Source organism: Suillus fuscotomentosus (assembly GCF_016647785.1).
Source record: "Suillus fuscotomentosus strain FC203 chromosome Unknown F5891scaffold_30, whole genome shotgun sequence".
Classification (NCBI taxonomy): Eukaryota; Fungi; Basidiomycota; class Agaricomycetes; order Boletales; family Suillaceae; genus Suillus; species Suillus fuscotomentosus.
Window position 1 is genome coordinate 391,327 of NW_024539542.1, and position 19,831 is coordinate 411,157.

Here is a 19,831-nt window from a genome sequence, read left to right on the forward strand (position 1 = left end):
AACCTTGGTAGGCAGTTTGTCTCTTTGCCGTTTTCTCCCTTTACCTTGTGACAGACTGCAGGATTCATATCATGATGATGACGCAGTACTTGGTGAACAGCAGTAAGCAAGATGGGAGCACGTTCGTGATAGTCCGACATGTCCTATCTTATGTAATTGACTGGAACATTCTACGGATTTGGTACAATACTATGGGTTACGGTTCATTCGTTACGGTCCGCTATTTCGTGAGTCACCCTCATGTCACGAATAGTAACGGACAATCACACTGGCTGAATTTACAGTCCGCTCGGCATATGAGATTCGTGAATTTCAACGATAATTGATTAGGACTCAGAGGCTACTTAGTAGTAAATATGTGAGCTACAGTATGTACGGAGAGCTAAATGCAAGTTATTAACGATGTATAAAATTTTGCTGAGGGAATGTATGAAGATCATGTGCCAGTGGGTATTGATACATAGATGGATTGTGAACTTGAAGTTCGTGACTTGGCGCGCATGAAACGCACTATTAAATTTAATGTCCGACATCGGCAGCCACGGCAGGTGACACTGAATCGTGATTTTTGCTGCTGTTACGCTGAAAACACAATCTACCATTTCTCAACATATTTGTTTTATTTCACCTGGGATATGATAGTATAGTATATAGAATGTACCCAGTGAAGTAGCTAAGTAATTACTTCACAATTGAGCGCTGTAGACGAAAATCACGAAATAGTGGACCGTAACGAATGAACCGTAACCCATAGTACCTGTTTACCATCTTACATTTCTTTCGTCTTAATGGGCTCGCTCTCGCAAAAGTGTTTAGGGGTGCATTAAGATTTCATTCACTATGTTTACATACACTCATCCTGTTGCTACTGTACTACCTAAAATTGCTTCTCCGAGGATCACTTGAAAGTGCGCAAATGAGAACTTGATGGAAAGGATGGTTGGGCGTCGATTACTGTTTAGAGGTTCGTTCCTGTAATACCACATGTTAGGATACATAGAAGCGTAAAATGAGGCCAATCGCTGTCGCACACATTGATATGAACAGACTCACCGACATGATGGTTCGCGGTGCTTGCATCAGAACAATTATGGTTTGTAAAGGTTAGTGGGGTGGCAGCGCGTCGTGATCGAGTTGGCTTGATAAGGGGTACAACGGGATAGCAGGGTGGATGATATATTCAATTGAGGCGAGGGCACGCTCTAAATCGCATATAGACGATAAGGAAAACCGCAACGGGAGCGACTCGTCCCTATAATGTAAACTATACTTATTACTGGGAGGGCATTATCAGCCTCTATGCAATTAGAAGCGACAGCGAAAGACTACTTACGTAGGTACGTTGTCCTACTGCACAACGTCACTGCGAGTAAACAGGATATAGGGAGGTGCCAAGTCATTCACTGAGGCCCAAAGATTCTCGCGTCGTTGACCATCACTAATTAATAGGGAACGCCGCCTGTGTTTGCAAGAGAGAGATCCTGACCAGTGCTGGCAGTTGGTGAGCCGTGAGCCCACGAGGCAGGAACATCCCGGCTTATGCGCATTAATATTCAGAGCCTTCTTTGGGCTAGAAGTCTTTTTGGAAGATGAAGCTAGAATTTTGTGAATCGATCAGTTGAAACACCTATACGAGTGGTAGCAATATTGAGAACACACCATGATGGTATCGGACTGAATGGATGTTCAACGTTGAATATTGATGTCTGAATCCACATTGCTCGACGATAACGATGGGAATGATGGAAGGAGGACCTCGTGTACGTCGAAGTGATTTCGCTTGTAGAAAATAAGCCTGTGTCTCAAGAGCATACGACGTCAGTTGTGAAAATGGAAGAATGCGCACGTGTAAACAGCGCACTGAACTAAATGCGAACGTAAAGGAAATGAGTTCGGGAAAGGTTAAAGCAAGAGGTCTTGAAAATTAGCATGTATTATGTAGGAGGGGATTCAAGACCATGGGTAACGACACACCTATCGCTTTCATCCGAACTGCTGTTCTGAATAGAGACTGAATCTATTATTAGACTGGCGCATATTGTTTCTAGACCACGTCTTTACTCCGCACGGCCGCCCTCTACTTGAATGAACCAGGTATGACAGGGTTATTGGTCTGAATGGCGGCCACATATGAAAGGATTGTACCAAGGTCCGTCCTTTCTATATTTTTAACTCGATATGCGGGGAAGATCAGGTGCGTGCTTCTCCACATTTGACCACGCGAGGATATGGCTAGATACCCCAGCTTCTGCCGTAGTCATGCGTGTTCCCTCGGCGGCCTGATGGAATGGGCGTTGTGATTTCATTTCTGCCTCCAACTTTGGTATAATGCTTGCGGTTGCATGATGTCACGCGACGTCATTTAGAATGCTCTATAAGGCGTGGTTTATCAAACCTCGCTTTCTACTAAGCTGACTGTAACAATGAACACACTCTTTGGTACGCTTTCTCGTACAGCTGCTCTTCGTCGTGCCCCGCTCGCCCTTCGCCGTTCATCACAGTTTCAAACCTCTTTCCAATTCACGGCTCGTCCAGCAGCCGTAAACCTTGCACAAGTCCACGCGCGCTTCGCAGCAAGCTCGGTCGCGGGCAGACCAGGAAGCCAGACTATCGAGCACGCCAAGCAGAATGTGAAAGAGGAAGTCGGGAACTCAATGACCGACTGGGCCCGCTCCATCGCTGGTGGCGTGTTCACAGTAGATAGCGTCAAACCATCAAAAGACTCTTTCGTACGTCGCTCTTTGTACATCAGGTCGTTCCTCTCATTAACCAAAGCATCCAATTTAGTTCGGTATCACCACCGCAGTCGCCCACTCTGTACCAACCCCCTATCTCGTCATGGGCCTCACTGGTGGCATCCCATACATCGCCTCATCTGCCACTACCGTATATCTTGCGCACCAAGCAGGTCTCGCCACAATGGGTGTTCTCACAAATATGGACCCTGGCGTTGCCCTTAACATCTTAGACCAAGCCCTCAACTTCCAAGTCCACTATGGCGCAGTCCTTCTGTCCTTCCTTGGCACGTGTTTCCACTTCTACTTCTATAGTTTGACTCATGTTATATTTAGGTGCAATACACTGGGGCATGGAATTCAGTGGTCTGGGCGGCTATAAAGGTTACCCTCGTCTGTTACTCGGTATCTCTCCTGCGGTATTGGCCTGGTCCACTATCACTCTCCAACCTACTTTCGCCCTCCTTTGGCAGTGGCTTGGATTCACCGCATTGTGGTATGCCGATAATAAAGTCACAGCTGCCGGTTGGAGTGAGTCTCCTTGTTCCAGGGTCGTGGTTCCCTTCTAACTGTGCCTTCTTCTCAGCACCAAAATGGTATTCCCAATACCGCTTCTACCTTTCTATCCTCGTTGGCACGTGCATCATCGGCTCCCTTGCAGGAATCTCCTATTATGGTCCTGTAGCCGGACACGGTCTTGTCTCCCACGACCTGAACATGATTCGCGCTGAGCGGTCAGTGTCTCATCTTGTTTCACTTCCTGACAGCTTCTCACGCCTTTGCAGCAAACTTATCGAGCCTGAGCGTGTGGGCCACGTCGGTGGGGACATCGAAGCTATTTCGGGTGACGAATCAGGCGACACATATGTTGTCATCCGCCGGAAGAACAAGAACGGAAATGCCGACAATGGACCCGACGGAGAGGCACAGGCTCAACAGTGAGGGAGGACTTACCGAAAAGCGACGTCACAGAGCTGGACGTTTGGGAAATAATCATTACCATCGCTTGTACTTGTCAGCTGTATATCTGTAAGTGTATCATACCTCTCGTTGTACTATCACTTCAAGACAAAGGTTTCCTCTATATTTGATCTTGATGAGCGTACTTGTTGAAGACAGCCAATGAGATGAAAAGTCGGGCCCTTGGTGGCACTGCTACCGATACGAAATGGGATTCCAAGGGGTCTCAACCAAGTTTAAAGTCTCAACTCGCTATCATGAACCAGGATATGAGACCCGAGTTTCTGTTTCTCACCGATCTCCATGCTTACATTCCGTCCTTTCTTCCTTATCAAGATATCCTTCGGTGTACATCCGTAATTACCTTTACTTGCTGATCCCCCTATGTACTGACAAGTTACAACTGTCTTGCAGTATGTAGAGACCTTCACCAGACGTACCTGTCGTCTTCCAAACTCCAATATATTGTTGAACTCGGTGGTCAACAATTGCTTCCTGTCGATCTCCCTCTCGACAACCACACTCCTACTATCTCAGAGCGTTTACAACTCCTGAGGGACAGAGCTCATGCATGGTTCAAGTTGAACACCCAACCTGTCGAACACGTCGATGTCTCAAACAAGTACATCATGAAACTTACAGCCATGTCAAATGGGTATTTCTGCCTCATGGACGACCCGACTCTGCATCGTAATGACTTTCTACGGGGTTAGACCATCTCCAAGATCTTTCCAATACTGCAAGAGCCCTCACAGCAAGTGTTTGATCGTGTATGGCATTCAGACACACTGTCCTCAGTTCCCAATGCACATCTAAATGATATTCTCATGGACCCGACACAAAATCTGCTCGCTGCCGCATACCACGTTCTTGATAGGCCGGATGTCTATATTGACCTTTTACCTTTGGATGGAGATCGTGCTCACCCCCAAGCTGTTGGACCTACGCTGTTTATGTTACCAGACCTGCGTGGACCCCAGAACATTCTCCCGAAAACTAAGCGTTGGAGGGTTGGCAATCTGGGAAGGCTTATGGCTCTCTCGCACTCCCTGAGACTCAATGATCCAGACAGGATCCTGTGGTGGTTGCAGATTTGGGACTGGCAACACTCGACAATGTCAAATGTGAGCAAGCCTTGTCGTTTGAAAGACTGGATGACTGATGGATTGTTTAGAGTGTTCTCAGCGGTGCTGTGTCTGGAAGCCAAATCTCAATCGGTTACTGTTTCCTCCAGTAGATTGCTTATGATTGTCGGCATCAATTTGAAGGTCTATTCCATTGAAGATATGTCTCAGGCGCCACAATTGCTCGCCTGCTTCTTGTTGCCTGCACCTGTACGTGGTGCACACTTCGTCTCCGACGACCCAAAGGACGATGGTGCACAAAGTAGGCCGCAGCCAGGGATGCCACAAAAAATGTGGAAATCAGATCCAACCCATCGAATCATATCCCTGAACATGCCGCCTTCCCTCCATTTTATCATTTCTAGCAGGATTTTCTTCGAGCCCGACTTCATCAAAGGGGGGTCGACGGAAATACCTTGGGAACGTTGGGGCCCTTTGAATACTCGTATTTTCCAGCACTGTGAGGATGTTTTTGATTCCGTTGCTGGGAGTCGAGTCTTGAAGGTGGAACGTGCGATTGACGCAAACGGTAATGATCCCTTGGAGTACAGTTTGCGTGTGATGGACTTTAGCCCGTTAGCTATCAAGTATGGGCGGGCCCTAGGACGGTTGGTGAGAGAGCCATCTACGATAGACTTGGATGGACGGTCGTTAACGACGTCCCTGCCTTATGTGGAGGTCGTGTCGAGCAAGATATCCAGTTGTATAGATGAGCTGCTGTTGTCATCGATTGATGAAAACAGGATCTATGCATTCCACATCGAGGATCGCTTTGTAGGCTCTTCCCTGTCTCAAGGAAATCTGATCTGATTTTAAACCTACAGGCCAAGGTGATTAAGCTTTGGGAAGGGGTTGAAGCGTGCTCTATTCAGGGCAATACATGAGTTCTATATGTAGCAGGAGTAAACTGTTGATGTCGAGGATGCAATTGAACAGAAGTAGGCAGAACGAAGGAGAGGAATCCAGTGTGAATGAGAAGCTGTACATTGAGTGCTCAGAAGACGCGTGAAACACTTGGCGAGGATCGTGAAGCATCGTATATCCAGAGCCTGTTTAGCACACGGTAGGGGGGAGAGGACTGTCAGTTTCAGCCAGCGCACTGGTGCTTGGAGCCTGAAAGGTGACTTCTGTGATGATGAACGTCTGCGTTGGTAGCACGCTATTGCATGAGGCACCAGGGGCATCCGAGACCCCAGTGGTAGAAGTATGGGCTTGCTGGCGATGAGGACGTGGTAGCCGCGCCAAATGCCCTTTCCCGCTGATGGCATCAGCGCTATGCTATATGTAAATATTATCCGAGTCAATGGTAGATGGATTTGGAGAGTTAGAGACCGATCATATTTCCCTCATGGTACGGAGACGACCAGTACGGGAGTTGTGTGTGGGTGGTTGGGTACTATGGCTCTAAGGTGAGAAAAAAGATGGTTGACCATGTTCTTTGTCATGGGATGTAGTGGTAGCGGTCACTGCGGTTGTTGTGTCAAGGTGGGAATGTGTGTTGAACTGGTCAGAGGTGCATCGAATCTGCTGCGACATGAAGACTTACATTGTCGAAGAACCCATGGAGAGTCCAGCGAGTTGTAGTCGAGGCTTTGGGCCTGGAATGGTCTATTGGAGGTAATTGCAAGATGACTGTGATTCTGTGAAAGCTTTACGTGACATGCAGTCAGCGTGAGAACAGGGCCAGGTGAAATTGACGCGGCCCTGCCGCGCCTGCCGCAGTCGTGACGCGCCTGTGACGCGGCATATGTGACGCGGCACTGTAACAAATTCCTATGTACAAATCATGTTTACACAACTTCATATCGCATTCCAAACACTTTGAATCATCGTTAATGATCAACATATGAGTGTCTGCCTGCGTACTATGACGCTATATCTGCACATTTATTATTTGCGCATTCCGCGGCTTGCGCGCTGCGCGTTTTCGTCAATCCAGAGTGGGCGTGTTTTAATCAAGAGGTTCCGCATTCCCGCACTGCGCGTTTGCTTGTTCAAGTCTCTACTAACCGAGTCATTCAAGTTGTGCGGAGCTAACTTAGCGGCTCACGCAGTATTATAGTTTTTCTTCTTCAAATACATACTGTTTTGATGGACTGTCATATCCTGTATTCCGGACCTACATCCGATAATATTCCCACGCCTCATCCAGACCTTCGGATGTGCTATCCATGTCTCCAGTACCCATCCGGATCCCTGCACCTCTGCACATCCACATCTGCATGTCCACGTCCAGATCCCTTATCCTTCGCAGCTAGCCTGCATCATTCATCCTTGTCCCATCGCCCTAATGCCACATCCTATATATCCACGCATCTCATCCGGACCATATCCGATCCGGTCCGATCTGATGTATAGATCCGCTTCTGATCCGATATACGATAAGCTTCATAATTCATTTCCTGTGCATATAACGTTAACACAGCCTATCCGGTATTCCTTGTTACCGGTACCTTGGTTATATCTATTACCGGTATGCTTACTGATCCGTTAACCTATGTTCATTTCCGACTCACGTTTGTCAACCTTTGCATATGCTTCATACATAGCCTCGGACTCTGCTTATTGATCCTTCCATTATTTCTCTTAGTATATAAACTCGTGTATATGTCTTGTAGTACCTCAGTCTGAATATCATATTAGTCCTCGCACTAGTCTTCACTCTAAGTCCTCATATCAGTTCTAGTCTTCCAACTTAGTTGTTATCCATCTCAGGCCTAGGGAGTTTCTCCCTAGGCCGGAGCTCTGCTTATCCGATACTCCGCTCATCCGCTCATCCGATCCTCTGTAGTTTCCGGAAGTTCATCCGGATCTTTCCCACGGTCCTCCGGACCTATTCTGCTTCGGACTTTGTCCTTGCAGCCCTTCCTCTGTTTACTTCTACTCAGGACAAGTCCCGAGTAGCCATTATACATATCCGTATCAGGACGAAACCTCATCATAATTTCCGGAAGTTCCTCCGGAACTTTCCCGCACTCATCCGGAAGTTACTTGCACCCGTCCGGAAAGTCCTTCCGAAGTTTCCCGCGCCTTCGGATGTCCTTCGGACATCTTCGGACTTTCCTCGGACACCAATTTGAAATTAAGGGCACATACTCAGGTAAGGGGCGCAGCGCACGAGCTGAAGCCAAGCCCCTCAGAATCAGTCCTACCCTTTGTGCATGGTCTTAACATGGACCCACAAAATGAGATGAGGATGAGGATGAGATAATGGTATGTACTGCAATGCACGAGAAATGACAAAAACTAGTACCAAATTAGCATGCCTGTCATCAACAAATACTAGACCCAGTCACTTGTCAAACATTGTTTGGGAAACGGTAACCGACCCTCCTAACATGAGCTGGAGGTTAGCGGGCTTCATGGAATAGCGAGAATCCCAGGGATTGATCTGCTCCGGTGCAAAAGGGTCGTCAACGTGTGATTGACTGCGACACAAGACATCCGCCTCGCTGACTGACACGAATTCGGGTGGGGACGATAATGCACTCTTCGACTTTAGGAATTGAATGGCAGTACCAGCTGGCACTCCGAGTGGACTGCTACGAAACGACGCTGTTTCTGGCAACAACAGCACAGGTTAAATTTTAAACAAGTAGCACGAATGGAAAACTCACTGAGGCTATTGGACTGAGCAAGTTGAGTCAATGGAAATGGCTGAGAGCCTGTCGATGGCCCAGATTCCATCAAAAACAAGGGAATGGCAGCTTGCCCACTCCTTGTCTGAACCATCATGCGAGTCTGATGATGAATCTTCTGCCTCCTCAGCGTCTGAGTCTTGGGGCAGTGTCGACTCAAATGCTAGTGAAAAGGTCAGTGCATGCTTTCGAACTGACACTTATATTGACGTATCGAGAGCGTCTTTGACGAAGGCTAGAAATGCAGCCTGCACCACATCAAAATTGGCATAAGTCTGATCAAACTGTGCCCCACTCTCAAGTTCGCCAACGTGATAGCTTCATAATATTAGGTAAGCGCACTTCCTCATCAACTTGATCACGCATCACTCACTTGAACACAGACACCTCATGGCGCTTATTCAGCTTTGGCCCGTGGTCAGTAACATTCTGTACTCTGATTTCGGCGTCTGCAGTGTCCTTGACTTTTTCTCCATAGTATTCATAGGAGTAAATGTCTATTTTTTGCGGTGCCCGGGTCCCCTTAAGTTCTACACCACCAGCTAACACAGTGTCGAACTTCAAAGCTCCTTTAACACCACTCGTGTGGCCCAGGCGAGCAGGGTTTTTCCGCCAACGGTACCATGTAGTTAGTTGCTAATCAAAATGAGTTGGTACGTGTGTTTCGCATGCTCACAGATGGTAGTGCTTACCTGTTCACGACTTTCCACAGTGTTTGCCAGATCTTGCACTGAGTGTCAAGACCCAACTGGTTGCAACGAGGACTGGCACACAATTTGGTGGAATGGTATGGGCCGGTTTCTTCTTGATGGTAGGAATCCACAGCCGTACGACGACGCTGTCAAACACTTCAAGGAACTGCAGTTTGGACGTGTCAGTGAAGGATGCAAAGACCTCATGTTCAAGATTCTCGATCAGGGAGCAGCATTCAAGCACACCGAACAATTTCTTTCTGAGACTTGCAGCTTCCTAGTAGAGAAACTGGTTTTCGAGCCTGAGCCTCCTTCGCCATAGTCTTACTAGTACTCATGTTAGTTTTACTCATGTTCAACCACAAGGACTTCATCCATCGTACGACGTAGACTCGTCGTGGTTCAATTGTATAGAGTGATGTTTGTACCAGTACAAATACTATACTGCAGTGGTCCGAGTCTCAAATTGCTTGAAGGAAAGTAGAGATCATAATTATCATGGCGGAAACTTCAAGTTGAGTTTTGAGTCCAATCAAAACGCGCCAGCTCTGGATTGGCAAAAACGTGCAGTGCGGGAATGCGGAACCTCTTGATTAAAACGCGCCCACTCTGGATTGACGAAAACGCGCAGCGCGCAAGCCGTGGAACGCGCAAATAATAAATGTGCAGATATAGCGCCATAGCGTACAGGCTCTATAGTGCTGTATTCACCTCTCACCAAATTTACAGTGCTTGTCCTCTGCGTTCATACTACTAGTATGCATCTTGCCAGTCAGTCCTATATTGTTGCATTACCTCTAATTCGTTCATCTATGTTGGTTTTCAGATGCAGTGTCAAATGTTGTCTCACTGTGTCAAGCTTCGACCTCACCCTGCCAAGTTTGATCCACTTGTTGGACGATACGGGTCGGACGAATTGAGTATTGGATGGTACGAGTTGGGCGTTGGACGATACAAGTCGGACACACACGCATGGTACCAGTCCCGGAGGATTAGCCTCCAGGACCATTTTTGTCTTCTTTTCCTTTTCCGATCCTTATCGTATCTTGTCAGCTTCAGCACCATATGTTTCTCGGCAGCTTCTCTCCGTCTTGAACCTTCTATTGCTTACCTTTAAATATCTTGCTCGTACGCAGCGATACCTCAGCGTTGTCTTACACGTCCGCTGAGGTACGTATACCACTACTCTTTTGTATCCAGCTTTGCTAACGTACGACCTAGACCTTGGTCTAGGTAAATTCAATTCAGCGTTGTCTTACACGTCCGCTGAGACCTTGGTCTAGTTCCAACAGGTTATGAGCCCTGGGTTTTGATATAACCCCATACCAGGAAACAGTCCCCCCTCCTCACGAAACGAACCAGTGAAACGCTCCCCAATCCAATCATTCTCTTCGTGTCCCAACTTCCTCATTACTATGGGAAAGTACGACCACATCATCGAGCTTACCGGCGCAGATGAATACCCAGCTTGGCGTCGAGCAGTCACTCTGGCTCTCCAGGCAGACGGGCTATGGAACCACTGCAGTTCCGGCACCGATCCTAACAACTACGCCGAATTCGCCGTGGTCATGCCTTCACCTGCTGTCCCTGGGTCTCCCACTGCCGCCGAGAAATTAACCATAATCGAATGGATCAAAAACGATGCACAAGCCAAAGGTATCATTTGCAGGAAGTTGTCAGCGGTCGTCCAAGGTCTCTTGAGCGAGGACTGGACGGCCAGGGCGCAATGGACCACTCTCGCTACGCATTACGCACGTCTCGACGTAACATCTCAGTTTGAACTCCGTGCTCAGCTATTCGCGGAAAAACTCAAAGACGTCGACGACACGTCTCGTTACATCAGTACATTCGAGAACGCAAGACGTCGCTTTGCTGAGATGGGAGTCATAGTCACAGAAGATGAGATGGTATTCCTATTGCTGCACGGTCTCCCTCCCACTCCCGAGTGGATTATATTTAAACGCATGACAATGAACCTTTATAGCTCATCATCCGTCCCCACTGCATCTTCTTCTTCCACCACGACCACAGTCACCAAGATGACCTTCGCGGCAATCGTCTCTTCACTCTCCGAGGAGGCCAATCGCCTCCGAGGAGAGCAGAAGCTCGCCGGACCAGGATCAGAGTATGCTAACGCTATGTCGTTCTCTCGACCTCCTGATGGGAAGGCAAATTCTAAGACAGGCATCCGAATCCATAAGTCGAATCCCAAGGGCGTCAGCTGCGACAACCCGGCATGTTCTGGGCTGCCACGGTCCTTAACACATGACCGTGAACATTGCTTTCAGCCAGGCGGGGGAATGGAAGGGCAGGGAGGCAACTTTCTCACAAGGGCTCGCGACAAGAGACCGGCAAAGAAACCGGAGGTCGCTGCTGCGACCACCAGTAGCACAGATCCTACATCCACTTCGCCTACTACGTCCTCCTCGAGCACTGATGAGCCTCGCAACCTCAGCTGTGCCGTCATTGAGGAACTTCCTTCTGAGTCTTACCCCAGCTTTGAGGACATGGCCTGCATAGTGCGCAGCTCCCTATCCACCATATTAGACTCAGGAACGACGTCGAACCTCATTGCAGATCGCAGTTTCTTCTGGACTTATACGGAGAGTTCACGCGTGACGGTCAAAACCGCCAACCACGGCAGTTTGCCCACTTCGGGACGCGGCGATTGCGTTGCAGAAATGTCACTGGGTGGGAAGACCTTCCGCATCACATTCACTGATTGTCTTCATGCTCCCGGGGCGATGATCAACTTGCTCTCCATCGGTCACATGCTCAAGAAGAAGTGGTCTTGTAACTTCGAACATTCGCCGGCTCGGTGTCAACTTAAGTATCACGGCGAAGTTCTGGGAGAAGTTCCAATGATAGGGAACCTATTCTTCATTGATCTTAAATTCATTCGTCCCAATAGTCCCGCACCTTCACCTCATCACGCACCTCGTGAGATCTCAGCATTCGCTCGTGTTCCCTTGTCGCTCGACTTATGGCACGCCCGTTTGGGTCACCCAGGGGGTGACATGATCAAACACCTCTCTCGTGCGGCCACCGGCATTACCATAGAGTCCACGGTTCCCCTTCAGCAATGTGAATCGTGTGTCATCGCCAAACACCCACGAAAGCCATTTCCTTCTTCTGACAGCCCTCGCACAGCTCATATGCTCGACCTTATTCATTCCGATCTTTGCGGTCCCTTTCCTGTCACGACGCCCCATGGTAAACTCCATTTCATCATATTTCTAGATGATCACACCAATTTGCTTAACCTGCAACTCCTCGCTACGAAGGACCAAGCTTTGGATGCCTGGGAGATTATCAGGAAACGCTGGGAGAATCACTCTGGGCGAGCGGTTAAGGCCTTTCGGTCTGACAATGGGGGGGAATTTGTGAGTAGTGCATTCTCTAAGGCTCTTCAGGATGCCGGGATAGAGCGTCAACTCTCCGTGCCATACGCACATCAACAAAATGGAAAAGCTGAGCGTGCGATTCGGACTATAGGAGGGCGTCTTTTCGCGATGTTAGAGGCCGCCAAGTTGCCTGCCAATCTCTGGGGCGAAGCCGCATTAACAGTCTGTTACCTATGGAACAGGAGTACCTCACGCGCTCTCCCACTCAATGTCACACCCTTCGAGCTGGTAAATGGCAGGAAGCCCGACCTTTCACATATCCGGGTATTCGGGTCTCGTTGCTTCGCTAGAATACCTGCTGAACTCCAGGTCAAACTCGGCCCGCACTCCCGACCGGCTATCTTCCTCGGGTACCCTGAGGGTACCAAAGGTTATCGCCTGCGTGATCAGGTCACCGGCGCCTTCTTTGTCGCACGCGACGTCATTTTTGATGAACACCTGCCTTCTGCGCCCCGTTCGGACGACGATTCAGACTCAGATGATGCGCTACCTCTCACTCCTTCTTCCGTTCCTCACGCTGTCCCTTCTCCTCCACAAGTCACCACAGCTCCCAAATCTCCTCTCATCGTCTCTACCATTCGACGCTCTACTCGGACTAAAGTATCTACTGCAGGCGGCCAGGCCTGGGAGGCTGAAATGAACGCCACCAAGAAACGCCTTCAAACTCTACGAGAATCTCGCGCCGCCCGCGCTCAAGTGCCTGTTCCGTCGAGCGAGGGGGTGGTTGCTGAAGGAGAAGAAGCAGATGAGAAGGTGAACTTGGAGGAAATTGAGCCGAACATAGACGTCCCTGAGGCATTTGCTAACGTGATGATCGAGGAGCACGCACACATCTCCATCCGAAGTGACCGAAGAAGAAATCCCAACGACTGCAACTACGACATGTCAATCCCTCCCGCGACGTACGAAGAAGCCATGCTGCGCCCTGACCATAATGAATGGCTTACCGCCATGAAAAAGGAGCTACAAATAATGGAGGAGATGCACGTCTACAAGATCGCGACCATCCCAGAAGGTCGCAAGGCAATCGGCAACCGTTGGGTCTTAGAGTTTAAAGAGGACAATAAGGGCGGGTCTATTTACAAGGCGCGTCTTGTCGCCCAAGGATTCTCTCAAATTCCAGGCATAGACTACGGCGCAACCTTTGCACCAGTACTAAAGACAGCATCCTTACGACTCATTGCAGCTCTGGCGTGCAAGCATGACTGGGAACTTCACTCCTTCGACGCCACACGCGCTTTCCTCTGGGGAGTACTTAAAGAGGAGATCTACATGCGTCAACCCAAGGGGTTCGAACATGGAGATTGGAGGGTACAGGTCTGGCGGATGCTTCGCACAATCTACGGATTGAAGCAGTCCGCCATGGAATGGTACTGAGCAGGTGAGGGAGGTGATGGATGAGTTGGGTTTCACTCGGTGTCCCGTCGACTACGCAGTGTTCCTTTTTGACAGCAGCACCTCCGGCACCCGTATACTCTGCATTATTGGGTTCCACGTCGACGACGGGATGGGAACGTCTAATTCGCCGGCTTTCTTAACCTGGGTCAAACAGAAGATCCATCAGCGTTTCGGCATCAAAGACATGGGACCAGTCACCAAGTTCATTGGTATCCAATTCGAACGAAACCGTAACACGCGCCAGCTGTGGATGCATCAAAGCGAGTACATCACCTACCTACTGGAAGAATACGACCTCCTTGAATGTAACCCAGTCCGTCTCCCTCTTGACCCACATCATCCATTCGGCAGACCAGACGCCGTCCATGACACAATCCCCAATCTCCCCACCCTCTTTCGCAAGCTCGTCGGTGAACTATTGTATCTCGCCATTTGTACCCGTCCAGATATCTCATACGCCGTCAACTCCCTTGCACAACACAACTCAAGCCCTCTCCCAGCACATTATGCAGCTGCGAAACGACTACTTCGCTATCTATCTGGTACTATCAACCTTCGCCTACAGTATGGGGGTGCCGGCGCAAACGATGAACTGCACGCGTACTGTGACGCCGATTGGGCTAGCTCACCCTCTGACCGGTTGTCAATCTCAGGCTACGTATGGTACTATGGCGGGGGCATCATAGCCCACGTCTCAAAGAAACAGACGACTCATGCTCTCTCATCCACAGAGGCCGAATATATGGCGGTCACGCACGTCATACAAGAAGGCCTCTGGATCAAGTCGCTCATCATCTCGCTTCACGTACATCTTCCTTTCCCCATCGTCATCTTCATGGACAATACTGGCGCCATCTCATTATCAACTGAAGCACGCAATCACATCCGTTCCAAGCACATTGACGTGCGATACCATTTCATCCGGGAACATATTGAGAAAGGAACATTCCTACTCAAATGGGTCGCCTCTCACAGGAACACCGCGGATATCTTCACGAAAGCTCTCCCTCGACCTCTCTTCGAAAAACATCTGCCCGGCCTTCATCTGGTGTCTCGCTGAGGGGGTGTGTTGGACGATACGGGTCGGACGAATTGAGTATTGGATGGTACGAGTTGGGCGTTGGACGATACAAGTCGGACACACACGCATGGTACCAGTCCCGGAGGATTAGCCTCCGGGACCATTTTTGTCTTCTTTTCCTTTTCCGATCCTTATCGTATCTTGTCAGCTTCAGCACCATATGTTTCTCGGCAGCTTCTCTCCGTCTTGAACCTTCTATTGCTTACCTTTAAATATCTTGCTCGTACGCAGCGATACCTCAGCGTTGTCTTACACGTCCGCTGAGGTACGTATACCACTACTCTTTTGTATCCAGCTTTGCTAACGTACGACCTAGACCTTGGTCTAGGTAAATTCAATTCAGCGTTGTCTTACACGTCCGCTGAGACCTTGGTCTAGTTCCAACACCACTCTCTATACCCTACACCAACACGTCGAGCCCCAACCATGGCATGTCAGAAGCCTCGTTTAGGCTGCGTCAAGCACTACTCACACCACGACAAGTTCTCCCAAATATCCTCGCAGTCTCTGTACTAATATCAACATCCACACTCTATGCCGCGTCGAGACCTACTACAGTGCCGCGTCAACCATAGCACATACCGCGTCAGTGCCGCGTCACATGCGCGTCAGTGCCGCGTCAAACAAGTTGTGCCGCGTCAGTTGCCGCGTCAAACCTCCTCCATGCCGCGTCAGTGCCGCGTCAAACCTCGTCACTGCCGCGTCACCCGCGCGTCACGCCGCGTCAAACTTCATTCATGCCGCGTCACAAGTAGCACATGCCGCGTCAAACCTCACCACCTCAACTGTCACACTGTCCGTATAACTTAGGTACATTTTACTTTACATCTGTCATAATAATTGATATTCTAACAGTGTTCCTTTTCATCCTGACAGAATTAGACGTCGTACACTGTAATTGTCCATAGGCAGTAATAAATTTATTTTACTAAGCATTCTTTCGTTGTCTCCTCTGGGCTCGAGAAACAACCGTTATTATCGCGCTTTTGTAAATCGTATCATGGCCTTTGTGAGTTCTTTAAAATACGGAGTAAACTTGTTATAACCATCTTTTAGCAATTAATCAAACATATATTCAACTTTTTCTATCCCAACGAGACAGAGAATCAAAATTATCCAGATCGGCCGGGTCCGCTGCTGAGTTTTTGGGACCTCATACCCTGCTATGACCGTTCAGGTGCGTCATCCGACATTCTCCTTGTGAACTCAGATTTGACAAATAGAACTGCCTTTGGTGCATGCTTTCACTCTCGTGGTTGCTCACCGAAAGGCCAGTGATTTTGAAAAACGCATCGAAGCTCGAAACGAAGAATGGAACGATAGCATGCTGTTGAAGATGGCTTGGGCTGATCTCATGATAAGCTATCCTACCAATAGCTTCGTGGCTGATGTCGACCTCGAGTGTCTGACCGCACTAGAAGGAAGGATGTTCGAGGATTCCGAAGAAGCAGGACCTGCAGGCAACCAGCAGTGGGGTTTGGATGCTGGCCAACATCACAGGCGATGTAAATTGTATCTCGGAATTCCTGATGAATGGGTTTCTGCAAGAGATTATAGCGAGAGTGAACTTGAAGTGAGGAAGACATTACCTGCTCCGTTCGATAGATATCTAACTTATGTGATTGACAGCGCGGCCCCTTATTCAGTGATAACTCTGATGCTACATCTTTGGAGTCTGCAGACGAGCTATCCGAAGCTGTAGTTCCTTGTCTGCCGGCAGAAGAATGTCCGCCCGTTAAACGTCGATGTGCTCCACAGGCTCGAAGGGTCCAGAGAGGGAGGAAAAGAAAATAGTTATTGGCTTATGTATACCTAGTTGTACATGGCTCTGAGGCAAATAAAATAACAAAAGAGTGGTCGTGAACTCATCCAACTTGATCTGGAAGTTGAATATAGAATATAGGAATGGCGCGTCAGTGGTCGCGTCAAGGATCGTTAGTGCCGCGTCAAGGCTCGTCAGTGCCGCGTCACATGCGCGTCACGCCGCGTCACGGCCGCGTCACGACCGCGGCAGGCGCGGCAGGACCGCGTCAAAATAGCTACGCCCGTGAGAACATGATGAGAGACCACCCCTCTCGTCTCCGCTTTGCTCTGAGCGTATGCACTGCCTCCACGATGAGCTGTGACTGTCTTCGAAGAGAGTCACGCAGTGCACGTCATCAGTGGCTCGCCAATGACTAGTTGACTCCTGAGGCCTAATTCCCATACCGAGTCAGTACCAACCATTGTTGCCTACCTCATCTACACCCTGACTTCCGACAATTCCACTCAGGCCAGCGCATAAGTCTGTCCTTAAAGAACCCAGAGATTACACGAGGATGATGTTTATTCAAGGGATGCGGGAAGTCCATGAGACGCGAAGACGTGAGGCAGCCCAACGTCTTGAGATGGCACAAGAATGGCGACGAAGCAGAGTCAAGGTGAGTAATTAATCAGCTGTAAGCATATTTCAGATTTCATTCTTTCCCGAGTACAGATGTTTTATCGCCGTCTTGTCGACAAAGGTCTGATCGACGAAGATGGTGCGAAGAACTTACCAGATGACACTCTGGATTGTCCTATCTGCCCGTCGAAGCAGACATCATGCAATATGTGCAGATTCATTTCCTGCTCCAATATTAATTGTCAAGCCTCCTCTACTATCCCCATCGTATGGTGTTTCAATCATCACGAGACGAAATTCTGTACTTCATGTTTGGAGCGTCCGAGCATTCTACCTCGCATGGGCAAGTGTCCTATATGCGCACACTGGTTCTGTTCAGCTGAGCTTGAGTGGTGCATCGGGCGCCCAGTTTCTAATGGCGACACACGTGGAACCGGACCTTCCTCGCCAATTACCAGACCTCCCTCACCAATCACCGATTTAACCCGCTCACACCCAGCGCGCCCCTTATTTTGCCGGGCTAGGCACTGTATAGAGGAAAGTATAGCGACCGGAAAACATGGCGCTCGTTGCAATCAAGATTGCTGGTTTAGCTGGCAGCTCCCTGGCATCAGAACTTGCCCTGATTGTATCACACAAGATGATTTCACGTGTCCATGTGGTAGATACTGGGCTTGCGCTGACTGCACGTTGTTTGCTGAAACATGCGCCCCTGATTTAATCTCTGCGTGCCCTGGATGTGGCCGGCGTTTCTGCCCTGGGTGCTCATATATCGAAACTTGCGAGTGGTGCTCATGTGAGGGGCTCTGCGACGACTGTAAGGAGCATGAAGAAAATATAGGAGTGAAGCAGACCGTTTTCAGGTGCCAGGGCTGTGGATTTTATCTGTGCGGGGAATGCGTTGGTATTGATGAGAAATCGAGTTGCGAATACGACAGAAGTGTTTGCAATCTCTGTCGACACGACGATACGAAAACATTGACGAGCGTGCTTTCGGATCTCACCTTTTATCTTTGGATGGCGCTTTGACGCCATCGTGAGGGACTCATATTAGATAATTTGAATTCTATCCTAATGCAGAGTTTACAAGAGCGTAGGTACGATGGACTAAGACAACGGGTGAGAGCGCGAAGCGCTATCCGGCCCCGAATGAGGATCTGCCCAACAAGAGGTGAGCTGCGAATCCCCCGAGAAATCAGGAGTCCCCGACGACGCATTGCAGCGAAGCCGAAGATCCCCAGTTTAGATGGAACGGTAGCTATGTGCGTCATGAGGGAGCTCTAATTTACAGACCAAATAAAATATAATCATGCAGGGCGAGAGATAGCAAGAATCCGAAAGTTGGATGAGAGTTCTGTGATTTTGGGAAGACCTTTTGAAGTTAACCGGCAAGTATGCGGAGAAGGGTTTATCAGTAAGCGCATCAAACTGTTTGATATGTCTCCGGTGGCAGCATTTGAGATTCAAACGTCTTTGTCACTCACGCTGAAGTCATGAGACCATCTAAAGTGAATGTGGCTCATTATGCCCGCTTCATATCTTCAACATACTTGCAATATCCTATACAATGATGTGTTCGTCAGTTCCCGTTGATAATTTTGGGAGAACAATACCGAGTATACCTCACAGCCCACTTGTAGAGATCCGAGGACTAATTCGCCCGTCGTCCGAACTTACAAATATTGTCTGGTATGAATACGATGCTCCAGACATGCCCTCGTGTCCATGGAATGCAATCGGTACTCTTTGCCTTTTTGCCACTTCCCAGACCAACGTCCATTGGGGGATGCTGCAACTGTCCAGACTGTGCCATGGTGGCCCAACCTAAACAAGGCTCCCCCACGTTGTCCTGTGTCCAAATCCCACATCCAAATATTCTCATAACCAGAACCAGCGACGAGGAGACAGGAATCGGGATGAGAGCTACGCTGTCCATCTAGTCTTCGCGGTAATTAAGCGTCACTTCTCGTCTTCGCGGGTGGTGGTTTCCACCGCCATTATTCTGTATCTTGTTCAGCAGGAGCGAGAAACGGGAGGCACACACTTGCATGCTCTGTGGTTGCTGGTCTCTCTACACGTGGCTGCTGAACCCTACATTTCTGCCTTGCTGTAAACACTTGGTTGCTTGAAACTTTCTTGCTCATGGCCTCCGTCCATGATTTAGTATCCCCCAAACCTGCTGCTGTCAACGGAGGATAAGTTGGCATTGCAGTGAGTTACAGTCTCACTAAACTCACCTGTGATGCAGCGTCACTGCGCGATTGCTTCCTGTCAAATGCTGAAAATAAGTACAGCACCGAGTCCTGTAGGTATACCTTGTACATTTCACAGTAGGCAATACCAGGCACCATGACCACTTGCGCTGTGCTTCGGGGTGTCATATTAGCTTACTTGATTTCTCAGATGACAATAAAGC

The 19,831-nt window shown here is 49.0% G+C and overlaps 5 protein-coding genes across 5 annotated transcripts; 4 read left to right on the top strand and 1 right to left on the bottom strand.

Moving 5' to 3' along the window:
* Nucleotides 1-2,034: 2,034 nt before the first annotated feature.
* On the top strand, nt 2,035-3,879 carry F5891DRAFT_1036984 (uncharacterized protein). Its single transcript, XM_041361846.1, has 6 exons — nt 2,035-2,194; nt 2,258-2,729; nt 2,788-3,022; nt 3,072-3,266; nt 3,322-3,469; nt 3,521-3,879. The coding sequence occupies exons 2-6, from the start codon at nt 2,424-2,426 to the stop codon at nt 3,675-3,677; spliced, it is 1,041 nt and encodes a 346-aa protein (XP_041225418.1). The 5' UTR covers nt 2,035-2,194; nt 2,258-2,423; the 3' UTR covers nt 3,678-3,879.
* A 702-nt stretch (nt 3,880-4,581) lies between these two features.
* Nucleotides 4,582-5,668, top strand: F5891DRAFT_380678 (uncharacterized protein). The gene is made up of 2 exons (XM_041371633.1): nt 4,582-4,819; nt 4,870-5,668. Exons 1-2 carry the CDS (start codon nt 4,755-4,757, stop codon nt 5,627-5,629), a joined length of 825 nt encoding a protein of 274 aa, XP_041225419.1. The 5' UTR covers nt 4,582-4,754; the 3' UTR covers nt 5,630-5,668.
* A 2,443-nt stretch (nt 5,669-8,111) lies between these two features.
* Nucleotides 8,112-9,469, bottom strand: F5891DRAFT_1189314 (uncharacterized protein; the record flags this gene model as incomplete). The annotated part of the gene is made up of 7 exons (XM_041367137.1): nt 8,112-8,380; nt 8,437-8,612; nt 8,668-8,775; nt 8,831-9,093; nt 9,150-9,181; nt 9,231-9,315; nt 9,401-9,469. 7 exons carry the CDS (start codon nt 9,467-9,469, stop codon nt 8,112-8,114), a joined length of 1,002 nt encoding a protein of 333 aa, XP_041225420.1.
* A 6,510-nt stretch (nt 9,470-15,979) lies between these two features.
* On the top strand, nt 15,980-17,016 carry F5891DRAFT_1173472 (uncharacterized protein). Its single transcript, XM_041365629.1, has 4 exons — nt 15,980-16,041; nt 16,089-16,209; nt 16,256-16,605; nt 16,662-17,016. The coding sequence occupies exons 1-4, from the start codon at nt 16,033-16,035 to the stop codon at nt 16,824-16,826; spliced, it is 645 nt and encodes a 214-aa protein (XP_041225421.1). The 5' UTR covers nt 15,980-16,032; the 3' UTR covers nt 16,827-17,016.
* Nucleotides 17,017-17,096: 80 nt separating this feature from the next.
* F5891DRAFT_1037011 (uncharacterized protein) lies at nt 17,097-18,502 on the top strand. The gene is made up of 3 exons (XM_041361847.1): nt 17,097-17,243; nt 17,305-17,452; nt 17,509-18,502. The coding sequence occupies exons 2-3, from the start codon at nt 17,351-17,353 to the stop codon at nt 18,442-18,444; spliced, it is 1,038 nt and encodes a 345-aa protein (XP_041225422.1). The 5' UTR covers nt 17,097-17,243; nt 17,305-17,350; the 3' UTR covers nt 18,445-18,502.
* The last annotated feature ends 1,329 nt before the right edge of the window (nt 18,503-19,831 follow it).

Bases quoted from the DNA above. Each gene is read 5' to 3' on its own strand.
- F5891DRAFT_1036984 (XM_041361846.1), top strand. From the start codon at position 2,424: ATGAACACACTCTTTGGTACGCTTTCTCGTACAGCTGCTCTTCGTCGT. The intron at 2,730-2,787 runs GTACGTCGCTCT...CATCCAATTTAG, and splicing joins AACCATCAAAAGACTCTTTC to TTCGGTATCACCACCGCAGT. The intron at 3,023-3,071 runs GCACGTGTTTCC...TGTTATATTTAG, and splicing joins AGTCCTTCTGTCCTTCCTTG to GTGCAATACACTGGGGCATG.
- F5891DRAFT_380678 (XM_041371633.1), top strand. From the start codon at position 4,755: ATGATCCAGACAGGATCCTGTGGTGGTTGCAGATTTGGGACTGGCAAC. The intron at 4,820-4,869 runs GTGAGCAAGCCT...TGGATTGTTTAG, and splicing joins AACACTCGACAATGTCAAAT to AGTGTTCTCAGCGGTGCTGT.
- F5891DRAFT_1173472 (XM_041365629.1), top strand. The intron at 16,210-16,255 runs GTGCGTCATCCG...TTTGACAAATAG, and splicing joins ACCCTGCTATGACCGTTCAG to AACTGCCTTTGGTGCATGCT. The intron at 16,606-16,661 runs GTGAGGAAGACA...TGTGATTGACAG, and splicing joins ATAGCGAGAGTGAACTTGAA to CGCGGCCCCTTATTCAGTGA.
- F5891DRAFT_1037011 (XM_041361847.1), top strand. From the start codon at position 17,351: ATGATGTTTATTCAAGGGATGCGGGAAGTCCATGAGACGCGAAGACGT. The intron at 17,453-17,508 runs GTGAGTAATTAA...TCCCGAGTACAG, and splicing joins GGCGACGAAGCAGAGTCAAG to ATGTTTTATCGCCGTCTTGT.